This window comes from Chanodichthys erythropterus, chromosome 2 (genome assembly GCF_024489055.1).
Source record: "Chanodichthys erythropterus isolate Z2021 chromosome 2, ASM2448905v1, whole genome shotgun sequence".
Taxonomy (NCBI): domain Eukaryota; kingdom Metazoa; phylum Chordata; class Actinopteri; order Cypriniformes; family Xenocyprididae; genus Chanodichthys; species Chanodichthys erythropterus.
In genome coordinates this window covers 34,453,642-34,467,257 of record NC_090222.1, presented here as the reverse complement: position 1 = coordinate 34,467,257, position 13,616 = coordinate 34,453,642, and the positions used below count along the sequence as shown (strand labels likewise).

Here is a 13,616-nt window from a genome sequence, read left to right as displayed (position 1 = left end):
TGTGCATGACGAACATCTTATAAAGATCCATTTAAGGGTTATATTAGCTGTGTGAACTTATAGTCGAGAGCTCGGGGGCAGGGAACGCGTGATTTAAAGGGGCCGCAGCCTGAATCGGTGCATAGTTAATGATGCCCCAAAATAGGCAGTTCAAAAAATTAATTAAAAAATATCCATGGGGTGCTAAAACTTTTGAGCTAAACTTCACAGACACATTCAGGGGACACCTTAGACTTATATTACATCTTGTAAAAACTGGTTCTAGGGCACCTTTAAATCCCATCTGGCTAGAGCGTTTCCTATAAAGTTTACGTGTTAGGTCAGTAGGTAGGTGTTTTTTTGTGGCTGTTCGAAAGAATTTGACCACATGTGTGTCTACAATACAAAAAAAATCTGGTCAAATGTGTCTTTGACTACCTCTGGAAGTGGACAAAAAATGGACAAGCTCAAAAAATTTTAGGGTATGTTTACATAACAACTATGTACTAAAAATGGAGTACGTTGTCAAAATGATCCGTTTACACGGAATGCACAAAAATGACTAAAAATATTGTATTCTATTGCCATGCCAGTAGTTGGCATTGTCACTTTGTAAAGAAACACAATGTACTATGTGTCACCATTTCCACAAATTCACGTTTTTGTAGTTTACTGTAGTTTGTTGTAGTTTTGTAGTTAGAGTCGATAACGGTAACATTTTCAAAAACTTGCACTCTGAATGCTGTTTTCAGGCACCCAAAACACGTTGTCATGTAAATGAATGGCCAAAATGCATAAAAAAGCTTTCCATTTTTAGTTGAAAATGGTGTCCTGTAAATGGCCCCTTAGACACCATTTACACCTGTATTTAGCGTTGTTCACTTGTGATCAGATTGATGAAAATGCTTCTAATACTAGGTGTAAACAGTGTCTTAGTGCCATTTGCTTGTTTTGATTCTCTGATTGGTGGTGATTTTGCTGCAGAATCATGGGTAATGTAATTTTTCAATGATGAATGATTTCACTTTTTTAACTTTAGGTAGTGTGTAATGTTGCTGTTTGAGCATAAACAACATCTGCAAAGTTAGGATGCTCAAAGTTCAATGCAAAAAGAGATATTCTTTTAAAGAATTCACTGTTTAAGGACTACTGTACAACAAACGTCTGGTAGGGACTACGAGCTTCTTCCTAAAATGTACATAAACCCTGCCTCCCGAAAACATGCAACAAAGGGGGCAATGCCATGTTGGGCTACTTTAGAGAAGAGAAAGAGTTACTGTAGTAAGTACTGTTGTTGCCATGCTATCATTTTACTAAATTTTTACTTCAGGAACCTGACTTTTGCACTCTATAAGAGATACACAGGAAGCATTTGGGACGGGGCTATCTATTTGTCTAACCAATAGCAAATAGGGGGCATGTTAGAAGGAAAAGTTGGATTATGTGTTGGTGACACTAATTTCACCTTTAGAACACAGAAGTTCAACTTTGTGACGTGTCTCGAGACTTCTTTGTTTAATGTCTAGCTGTTTTCAACCTAAGTACACTTTTTGTGTGCATCCCACCTAAATCTGGAGTGGGCTCCATGCTGCGCTGTAGGGGGGTATGCCATATGTCAGTGTATTCTAAACCAGCCCAGCTGTGTGATGGGGCAGGTGAGGGAGGAAAAAGGGAGGAGAGCAGCAGGTGTGCAGTCCGTTCTGTCCTAATGGTGCACTAATAGATCACAGCCCAACCTGACAGCACCCTGCCGGCAGCCCGACCGACCCCGGACCTCAACCGACTTCGCTGGAATCCTGCTCCATCCCGGAATGCCACGATATCACAGCAGAACGGCGATGGTAAAGAGAAGAAGGATGAGATCTGTCTGCTTCTATCAACATCACATCACTGTCAGGTTCCAGCTGCTCTGGTAATAAATGACACAGGATGATTTTCACTTGTTTGTATCCTGATCCTGAGAATGTCGTACCAGAGATATATTATCTCCTGCTTCATTTCTACTGTGCAATCATTGAATTATGGATTGAAAATACAGTTGCAATAAGTCAAATGTGGCAGTTGAAAGATATGGATAGATGGATGTACAGCTTTCTCACCACAAATCTATGGAAATTAATTCTCCACCTACATCAAAATGGCAGAAAAAAAACTGTCCGATCTGTTAACAAAACCTGTCTTGTTGCAGCTCTACTTTACTTTTTACTTTTTTTTTTTTTTTGAATAGTGATAAATGAAATAAAACATACATCTTTAGACCTTAGTGTTTCAAGTCACTTCTATTTAATAGTTTAAAGAGGTTAAAATTAGCACCTCTTGTGGAAGCTCAAACATGCTGCTTAACATGAGAATGAAGCTCATTGGTTATCACGTCAATGCAAACATGCTTGAGCTTCTGTTTACCACAACTGATTTGTGAGTTGATGAATGTTTATATGTGAATAAAAGCCTAAATTCAATCTGTTCATCATATAAAGCAATCCAATCTCTTCAGAAAATTAGTTGGATTAGTTTGACAATTTCTTTTTGAACTTTTTGAAATGTCAAAGTTTCAGTTGCGTTGGCTGTCAATGGAGGGGTTTTCAGACAAAACTGGTAACACTTCAGGAGTTTCGAAGTCATTATCTGATTGGTGGAATTCTACAGGATTTCCGGGAGACATGTGATGCGTTCTTTAACTGTCCACCTGGAAACAAAATCGCTGTGAAGCCAAACCCCCTCATGGAAGAAGAAAGCTGCTGTTTACAACTGTGACAGTAAGCTTTTATCAGGATCAACTAAACGCTGGATTTTCAAAAGTATGTGAAGTTTGCGGCACCATTGTTGCAGTATACTTGCACAACGTTCTTTATTAATATATTAAATGCACACTGGTCTGTTATCGTAGCAACTTTAAATTTTCACGTCCCTAAACATGACGCGGAAAAAAATGAACTGTGATTGGTTGCTTTACATGTCAGTCAGACAGCTTCTGGGTGGTCCTTGGCCAATGAAAGCTGCAATGGAATCTAGACCTTCTGCCCTCAGTCTGAAGGTCTGGTTACGCAAGACTAGGTAGTTAGTAACTTAATATTAGTAAGCTAAATTACTTTCTTAGATTACAAAATTTTATATTACAATTATACAGAAAATTGACCACACAAAATAAACAAATACAATATTTAATCGTAAACGTTTTATTTGGACTATTATTTTTATTTTGTTGTGATTCACCTCGTAGCTGGTTGGTTTGGTTAATGGCATATATTAACATTAAGACTTTATTAAAGTCCCTTTGGGGATAATGAATGGGAAAAATAGTTCCAGAACCAAGGCTTTTGAAAAAGTGGACAAGCACTGTAGCACTCTATGGGAAAGAACATTCTGCTTGTCAAACCATTTCATGAGCTCTTTCATATTTTCACGTGACACATCCCAGGAATCCATTACATAATCTTTTCCTCCAGTTCAAACAGACTCCCACAATGCTATCGGCTCTTCTCAAAGACTTGTCATGTTCTGTCACACCGTCAGCTGCGATCAAAGCCTCTTTGTTGACTGTGTCCATACTAATTAATATATTTACTGTGACATCTTGGAATACCGCACTGTAACACAATGCGAGCAGCCAGAGAAAGCGATTTGGTTAGTTCATGATTCCATAGCCTGAATCCTAGGGCAGCTACAAGAATGGCTGCCACCCACTCACAGCGAGAGAAACCTTGCTCTGGGTCTACTTGCGTAACGCAGTGTCACGGTTGCATGGATCTGCACGCGGACCATTCATCTGAGGGCTGGTGCACAGAGAGTGTGAAGTCGGACGTGGGCCACTGTCACCAAACATCATTTAAGATCTAATGACATGGCGGCAAATACTCCTGACTCTCTCACTCCCTCTAAAGGCTGTTTCTGAGCATAGCAACAAGTCACTGCATTTCTATCAGCAATGTTACCTACCCTGACTTTGATTCTCTTTGTATATGATTTTATGTGATGACTCAAATTAGCTGTAAATCAGACAACTAAAAAGTATTTAAATGTATTTAAAGCACACAGTAATGCATTTAAATAAATACAAATTATTTAAATGGTGCAAATAAAATATATGACTTTTAAAAAAAATGAATAAATTAATTAAAAAAAAAAAAATCAACAGAAGTAGTTATTTTAGGTTTTTTAAGTGACAAAATGTATTTTGACAAATATATAATAAATAAATAATAGTAATACTAATAGTAAATATATATTAACATTTATTTATTAGTTATTATTTATTTTTAAAGAAAGTCCTATGACATATATCTTTATATATATATATATATATATATATATATATATATATATATATATATATATATATATATATATATATATATATATATATATATATATAAAAGGATAGGACAAATGAGTGAACTTCAGTAGAAATTAAAAATTGAAACTATTACAAACATTTTTGTTAATTTAAATAAAGATGAAACAAAAAATGTAAATACTAAAAGGTACAATTTGTGATATTTTTTTCCGCTAGAGGTCGCTAGAAGCCTATTCAAAACAAAGGCGTAGTTTGATGACGCCAAGTTTTAGAGCGGAAACTTGGGACATGTGGTCTCCATCTCAACGGACGGTGCAAAAGAATAGGGATTGAAGTCTGGAAGAACTAATGTTCTTGGATGCGATTATTAACGTTAACTGTAGTATGAAGCAGAGCAGGACCGAGTGTTGCGGGAGCTGAACGAGGATCTGGAGCGATTGATCAACACACACCTCACGAGCAGTGGGACTTTTATTATGACACAGTCGCCGGCGCCGCTTCCGCTTTTCCGGACATGAGTTTACGGGAGCTGTCCTTGTTGACAGAACCAGCGGCAGATGGTAAACAGTAATTATGTTCCATAAATAAGTAACACAATCCACCATAAAACGTGCAAGAAGTAAATAAGGAACTGCTTGAAGCAAACTAGTGGTTTGCTGGACGTTAGACACTACTTCCGCATTTGTCCACGGCACTGTTGTCATGTGGTTTCTACGTCAGTAAAGGCGGTAACAAAGGTAACTGACGTCATTGACAGACGACTGCACTGCCCCGTGTCACTGTTTAAAATGGGAATTTTCTCATGATTTACAAGTAGTTGAAAACATTAGAGATATTGTTTGTAATCAGCTGGACAAAATATATAACACTAGCCTAGTGGTTTTTGGATATTTTACTGCAAAAATTTTACATATTGTACCTTTAACTTTATATCTTAAATGAAATTTAGAAATGTTGCCTTTGCAACTAATTGAAATAAAATTTGAATTTTAAGTACTAAAATTAAAAGTAAAATAGAAATTTAAAATTGATGAAAACTAAAAATAAAAGCACATAAAAATGTACTAAAACAAATTAAATTAAATAAAAATAAACTGAAAATAAAAACTAACTCAAAATATTATTAAATATTATAATAGTATATACATAATTCTAAAATAACTGCATAAAACAAATATCCAGTGTCTATATAACACACTAGTAAAATTATTAATTTATGATACTCAATTTTTCAATTTGATACTCAAGTGAGAACAGCCTAAATTGATTGGTAAGGACTTTACTCGCCTCCCTCATCAACACCTGCTGAAAACAATCAGAGAATAGAATGTCCTCCTGCGGACTCCCAGAGTGCAAATGTCTTCATGGAGGAGATGATTGTCATTCACTACAGGACCTGAATGAAGACCCTCAAACACACAAACAGGGCTGCAACTGTCCCCTGCAGCAGATGAGTGACAACCATGAATATTTCATGGTGCTCATCTTCACAGAGGTGACAGCCATTAGCCTGTCACGACTGATTCACATCTATTCAAAGTGTGGCCTTATCGGAACATGCAACAAAACAGGTGCAATTAGTCAGGACGATGCTGCTGATTAATGAGCCTCTCAGCACTCTCCTCCACTAGAGACCTGATCCACATCACTACCTGCTTTACAGGTTAGCCAGTGTGTCCATTAGAACCACACAGGCACTGCACGGGCTCATTTCCTCAAGGTACGGTCAGACTAGGCTTTAAGAATGCAAAAAAATAAGGAGCTTGGGACTTCTATAAGATGTGCTGTAGAAAAAGTTTTTATTTAACCTGCAAGGGAACTTGTGTTCTCATCCCAACCTAATATATATTTGTTTTTTTACTAAAACAAGCAAAATGCATCTGAACTCTTCCATGGATAAGAAACTATTTTTAACATTTTAAATACATTTTTTGTTAATTCTGAGTAATTACTAACTGCAGCAATTTTGTGTACATTTCATTTGCTAAATAAAAATTTAATAATGTATATTTTTAAACATTTATATAGACTTTGATTTAATTATAATACTTAAATAACAAATAACTGTCACAGACACACCAGGCTCTTCACTCACCCAATCACAACGCACTCCTTCTCCTGAGTACTAAGCAGCCACACCTGACACGCATCAACACTCATCACCACAGCACCATAAAAGACACCCAAGAACATTCAGTCACTGTCCAGTCTCGTTAACGCATACCTACTTGTTATGCTTACCTCAAGGACTCTGTTAACTTCTACTTGCCTGTATACAGCGTTCCATGTGACTCCTCGTCTCTTGTGAGTGTCATCTTGTCTCGTCTGCTCCACGCCTGCCTGATCCCTGGGAAAGACAAAGACAAGTATCAGTTCCAGTATCATCATCAATCACAAACTTAATCTGCTTCAACTCACCTGCACTCAGTTCTCAATCTCTGGTTGTTCAATAAACTGTATCTTAACCTTACCTGTGTCTCCGTCCCCTTCTGTACGTAACAGAAGACCGGACCAACACCGTCCGAACAACCATACGTCATCCAGATCCATTCCAAGACCTTGTTGATGCGCTTCGCCGCACACTCACCAGCACTTCCACGCCAGCACCTCCAGCGACCACATCCACCTCTGCATCTCCTTCGCCATCAGCGATCACCAGTCCCATGGACAAACTGGCGCCCTTCACTGGCCTGGCGGAGGATTGCAACGGATTCATCCTGCAGTGTTCGCTGGTCCTGGAGATGCAACCGCACTTGTATCCCGACGACAGCTCTAAGGTAGCTTTTCTCATCTCTCAACTAGAAGGAAGAGCTCTCTGCTGGGCTGAACCACTGTGGACACAGAAAAGTCAGGTTGTGCAGTCGCTATCAAGTTTCATTTCCCACTTCAAGGAGGTTTTTGGAAAACCAGCCTGGGATCCATCTATCGGCGAGAGATTATACAAACTGAAACAAGGTCTCATGTCTGTGTCTGATTATGCCATTCAGTTCCATACCCTGGCTGCAGCAAGTGGTTGGAATGAACAAGCCCTTATCACCACCTACCGGCACGGTCTCGACCCATGTGTGCGGTTGCATCTCGCTGCATGCGAGGATTCCATCGGGCTCGAGAAGTTCATCCAGCTATCAATCAGATTCGCCACTCATATGCAGCTGTGTCTCAAAGAGCACCAGGGCCAGCCACTATTCCCATCCATCCTCCGCCAGCCACCCAGAACCAGCCATCGAACCCATGATAATAGACTACTCACGTCTTTCATCTGCTGAGCGACATAGGAGGCTGACCCAGAATCTCTGCCTTTACTGTGGCCGCGCTGGGCATTACTCTGAATGCCCCACTCGTCCAGTGCGACCCATGGTGAGTGTTATCATGCCTACGTTGAATAAGATGAAACCACTCACTATCGTTGTAAACCTTACTGCTGCTGATTTCTATCTTCCAGTCAATGCCCTCCTCGATTCTGGGTCAGCTGGAAACTTCATCTCTGGTGCCCTCTGACGCCAGCTCCAGCTCAAAACTACTGCTATGCTGAAAGTTTACTAGATCCACTCGGTAACTGGAAAACCTCTCCGCCAAGTTCATCACTGTGTAGGACCTCTTCACCTCCAAATCGGCATCCTCCACACCGAGGAGATCCATCTGCTGGTTCTGGAGGAGTCAACGGCTGACGTGATACTAGGGCGCCCCTGGCTAGAGCAGCACGAACCCGGCAACTCCTGGAGGACAGGAGAGATCCTGAAGTGGGGTAACCAGTGCTTTCCTGACTGTTTCCCTGAGTTTCCTATTCCAAGTCCTCCAAGTTCCAAAGAAATCCAAGTCTCTGCTCCTGAGTTTCCTGTTCCAAGTCGTCCACGTTCCAGGAAGTCCCGAGTTTCTGTTCCTGAGTTTCCTACTCCAAGTCGTCCAAGTTCCAAGAAAACCCAAGTCTCTGCTTCCGAGTTTCCAGTGTCAAATCTTCTAAGCTCTGAGAAGATCCAAGTCTACGTTACCTCTGTGGAAAGCCCTCTCGAGAAATACTCCACGGAAATCCCTGCATGTTACTCCCACTTCAGCGATGTCTTCCATCCAAACGAAGCCTCCAAGCTGCCTCCCCACTGGCCATGGGACTGCGCAATCAACCTCATCCCCGGTGAGCCAGTGCCCAGAGGGAAAATCTATTCCCTTTCCCTCCAGGAGAAGAAGGCCATGGAGGAGTACATAAATGAAGATCTGTCACAGGGCTACATACGCCTGTCTACTTCCCGTGCTGCTTCAAGCTTTTTCTTCATTGCGAAAAAGGAGGCTTGCGGCCCTGCATAGACTACAGAGCTTTAAACAAAATCACCATCAAGTTCCATTACCCGCTTCCTCTCACCCCATCTGCGCTGGAGCATCTACGCAGTGCCACTGTGTGCACCAAGTTGGACCTCCGCAGCATGTATAACCTCATCCGGATACGTGAGGGGGACGAGTGGAAGACAGCCTTTGTGACCCCTACCGGCCACTATGAGTACTTGGTGATGCCGTATGGACTTGTCAACACCCCCTCACCGAGTCCAGTGCCTCTGCCAACACCCCGCCGGGTTGCCCCCAAGGTTTGCAGTATGTTCCATGGACACGGCACACTCCATTAATTCATTCCTCACACTCTTCACTGGGCACCGGCCACCGAGGGGTCAATGAGACCCTCTTGCCGTTGAAACAGCGCTTCTGGTGGCCCAACATTGCATTCGACGTCAGGAGGTACGTACGGGGGTGCCAGGAATGTGCTGTCTCCAAGAGCCCACGCCATCTTCCCTCCAGGAAACTCCAACCTCTGCCCGTTCCAAGCCGCCCCTGGTCACACCTAGGAGTGGATTTCATAACGGATCTCCCAGTCTCCAACGGTTGTACCTGGGTTCTGGTGATAGTGGAACGATTCTCCAAGTCCTGTCGACTAATTCCCTTACCTGGACCGCAGAGCTCATGTTTAACTATGTATTTCGATATTATGGATTGCCTGAGGATATCGTATCTGACCGTGGATCACAATTCACTCCCAGAGTATGGCGGTCCTTTCTTCAAGCTCCTAGGTGTGACCATCAGTCTCTCTTCTGGATACCATCCCCAGACGACTGGGCAGACGGAGAGGAAGATTCAGGAGATCGGCCGTCTCTTACATACCTTCTGTCACGGCCACCAGGACTCCTGGAACCAGTTTCTGGGTTGGGCCGAGTACGCCCAGAACTCTCTCCGTCAGTCCACCACCGGTCTCACTCCCTTCCAATGCGTACTCGGCTACCAACCCCCACTGTTCCCCTGGGATGGGGAACCATCGGATGTCCCTGCAGTGGATTACTGGTTCCGGGAGAGCGCGAGGGTCTGGGACTCGGCTCATCTGCAACTCCAGCGATCCCTACGCAGGCGCAGGACGACAGCTGACCTTCGGCGCTCCCAAGCACCCAACTTCCAGCCAGGCGAGAAGGTTTGGCTGTCGACCTGGGACATCAGGATGTGCCTGCCCTGTAGGAAGCTGAGTCTAAGATTCATTGGGGAGTGTAATGTCACAGACATGCCAGGCTCTTCACTCACCCAATCACAACGCACTCCATCTCCTGAGTACTAAGCAGCCACACCTGACATGCATCAACAATCATCACCACAGCACCATAAAAGACACCCAAGATACCTACTTGTTATGCTTACTTCAAGGTCTCATCTGCTCCATGCCTGCCTGCTTCCACGATCCCTGGGAAAGACAAAGACAAGTATCAGTTCCAGTATCATCATCAGTCACAAACTTAACCTGCTTCAACTTACCTGCACTCAATTCACGATCTCTGGTTGTTCAATAAACTGTATCTTAACCTTACCTGTGTCTCTGTCCCCTTCTGTACATAACAGAAATATATATTATAATATAATAGAATAATGTTATCATCATAATATAATTATAACATTGATACTGTAATATAATCAATCAATCATTTTATTGAAAGCACTTAAAAAAAAAAAAAAAAAAGCTTACCAAAGTGATGTACAAGAAAATCGTTTCAAACACAACAAATGAAAATAAACATGTTAAAAAATAATCACAATTAATTAAAATACATACATAAATACCTATAAAACTACACATCAAACACCTGTGAGTACAAATAGGTCTTAAGACGTGATTTGAACATCTGCAGAGAGGTCGAAGAACACACAGAAAAAGAAAGATCATTCCATAGTCTAGGGGCCACAACTGAAAATGCTCGATCCCCTCTACACTTAAAGGGTTAGTTCACCCAAAAATGAAAATTCTGTCATTTATTACTCACCCTCATGCAGTTCCACACCCATAAGACCTTTGTTAATCTTCGGAACACAAATTAAGATATTTTAGTTGAAATCCGATGGCTCCGTAAGGCCTGCATAGGGAGCAATGACATTTCCTCTCTCAAGATCCATAAAGGTATTAAAGTACTAAGTTACTATACTAAGGTACTATATTTAAATCAGTTCATGTGAGTACAGTGGTTCAATATTAATATTATAAAGCGACGAGAATATTTTTTGAATCATGATTCGATACGCTGATTAATGCTCCGATGCTTCCTGAAGCAGTGTTTTGAAATCGGCCATCACCATATAAGTCGTTATTTTGTTTTTTTTTTGGTGCATAAAAAATATTCTCGTCGCTTTATAATATTAATATTTAACCACTGTACTCACATGAACTGATATAAATATGTTTTTAGTAAATTTATGGATCTTGAGAGAGGAAATGTCATTGCTCCCTATGCAGGCCTCACGGAGCCATCGGATTTCAACTAAAATATCTTAATTTGTGTTCCGAAGATTAACAAAGGTCTTACGGGTGTGGAACGGCATGAGGGTAAGTTATAAATGACAGAATTTTCATTTTTGGGTGTACTAACCCTTTCAGACGTGTACATGGAACTTTAAGCACAATCTGCGAGTGTGGAGGATTGTGGGGGATTGGATAACTAACATATCCTTGATGTACTCTGGGGCCAAACCATGAATGTCCATGAATAACAGAATATTAAAGACAAGTTGTTGTTTAACTGGTAGCCAGTGTAGTGAGGCCAAAATTGGAGTTATATGGTCTCTCTTCTTAGTATTTGTCAGCAGTCTGGCCGCAGCATTTGATCCAGTTGTAACCTTGACAGGGATGACTGACAAACTCCAGACTTGTTTTTGGAGTAAACAATGTGCTTTTTTCCCCCAAAAAGAACAATGACAGTCTTTTTATCATTTAACATTAAAAAAATTTGAGTTCGTCCAACATTTCACCTCCTCAAGGGAATTCAGCAAAGAATTTTCAGCTGCATTATTTCCTGCTTTGAAAGGCAGGTACAACTGCATGTCTTCAGCATAACTATGATATGAAATGCCAAATTTATTAAATATACAGCCCAGTGGAATCATGTATAGAGAAAAAATCAACGGCCCTAAAAGAGAGCACTGTGGTACCCCGCTGGAGCATTAATTGAAAAGTAATCGAAACCGAAATTCAGAACCGACATAATTTTCCCATGTCGGTTATTTCAGTTTTTTAATCCTGTTAATACTTTCCACTTAACAATATACTACCCCTAAACATACTCATGTGACTCCGCCCCATCCAGTCAGTGGCATGGGAGCAACACGGAGGCGAACTCAATGCCGAGTCAACACAGAGACAGCGGGCAGGCAGCGAGCCCCGAAGTGAGATCACTTTCACTTGCATCTTCACTAAACTTTGTCAATTGTCAATATGTGTTTTACAGCTTGCCAGTTTTGACATTCAAGCGATTTTAGACCATTGGATTTTAGGTCATATCGTCCAGCCCTACCCATAACTTACAGAAGCAGCAGAAGAACAATTATTCCCAATATTTACAGTGAAAGTTCTACCCTCCAGGTAAGAATGGAACCAACGTAAAGCCACCCCAGTTACACACCACTCAAAGGTGCTCTACAAAATGGACAAACATTAATACTGTAATATAATATATAACTTATCAGGTATATTACTGTACAACAATATATATACTATATACTATATTTTTATCAACATAAACTATTATATTACAACAATACTGTATACTGTAGTTATATTACAACATGATACTGTATTATGACATATTATTTATAAGATATTACAACAATAATAATTTATATTTTTAGTTACATACACTATTATATAACACTGATACTGTAATAGAGCATAATATATTATTTATCGGGAATATTTCACCAATATATATACTATATAATTAATTTTTTTATTTATATACACTTAATTACATACACCATTATATTAAAACATAATACTATACTAATAACATGATACTGTATTATAATATATTATTTATTACAATAATAATTAATTTCAAAATGGTATATAAATAAAAAATATATTATATTGTGTTTTTGTATATATTAAATTATTTATCAATCAGGTATATAACTACAATTAAAACAACAATAATAATTAATTTTATATAATGCTCTCTTGATATCAGTAATGGCATCTGCCACTGACTAACTCGAACAATATTACAGGCTTTTACAAGTGAAATCAGGCATCAAAACGTTACAATGTACAGTTGAAAACATGAATAACCGCTCCTTACTTTTGTAATCGAAAAATTCAGAAAAATAAAACCTGATATTATCTTCTAATATCGATGTAATCAGAACAGACTACCGATAATTAACAAACTGCTAATAATTACTCATATTCGCACTGATATAACATTTTATCCCAGACTTAATACTTATACAAGTTACACAATAACACTCACATCACTCCCAGACATGCAAGTCAGCTAAAGAAAATAGAGACAGAAAATATGTGTTTTGAGCTGTGGCAAGTCTCAAATAAAGACCCTCATGTGAACTGGCAGTAAAATTACCACCCAGCACACAAACTCTGTAAAGGAACAGGCTGTAAAGGAAGTGCTAGAGGAAGTGCATGATTATATGTGATTGGGCTGCCAGTACCTCCTCCTGGTCCAACATGTAGAGCTGATTTCCACTGATCACACACAGACGAGGATTCCAGTCGGGTTGCTCGTAGGAGGGAGCAGCAGCGAAGGAGGGCTGGTGTCGGTAGGAGGGGGGGACAGCATACCTCGCATCTGGGAGAGGAGGAGGAGGAGGAGGAGGAGGAGGAGAGGAGAACTGGTAAGGGACTGCATGTTAATAATAAAAATTCAAGACAGAACTATGCTTTTAATCCAATTAGTTCAAAATCTATGAGCAGATTTAATCTGAACATACAACATTTGACCAATATGTGGTGCTGTTACCAAACATTCATCTGCAAATTCATCCAATAAGTTTAAATAATATATACCTTGAATGCAGCACAAGTCGCTTTCAATAAAAG

The 13,616-nt window shown here is 40.2% G+C and overlaps 1 protein-coding gene across 1 annotated transcript in view; it reads right to left on the bottom strand.

Moving 5' to 3' along the window:
- Positions 1–13,261, bottom strand: part of syngap1b (synaptic Ras GTPase activating protein 1b) — a 132,677-nt gene extending 119,416 nt beyond the window's left edge. The window contains exon 1 of the mRNA XM_067396877.1: positions 13,229–13,261. Within this exon, the coding sequence (XP_067252978.1) occupies positions 13,229–13,246 (18 nt within the window). The 5' untranslated portion in view covers positions 13,247–13,261. The remainder of the gene's footprint in view (positions 1–13,228) is intronic.
- Between the last annotated feature and the right edge of the window lie 355 nt (positions 13,262–13,616).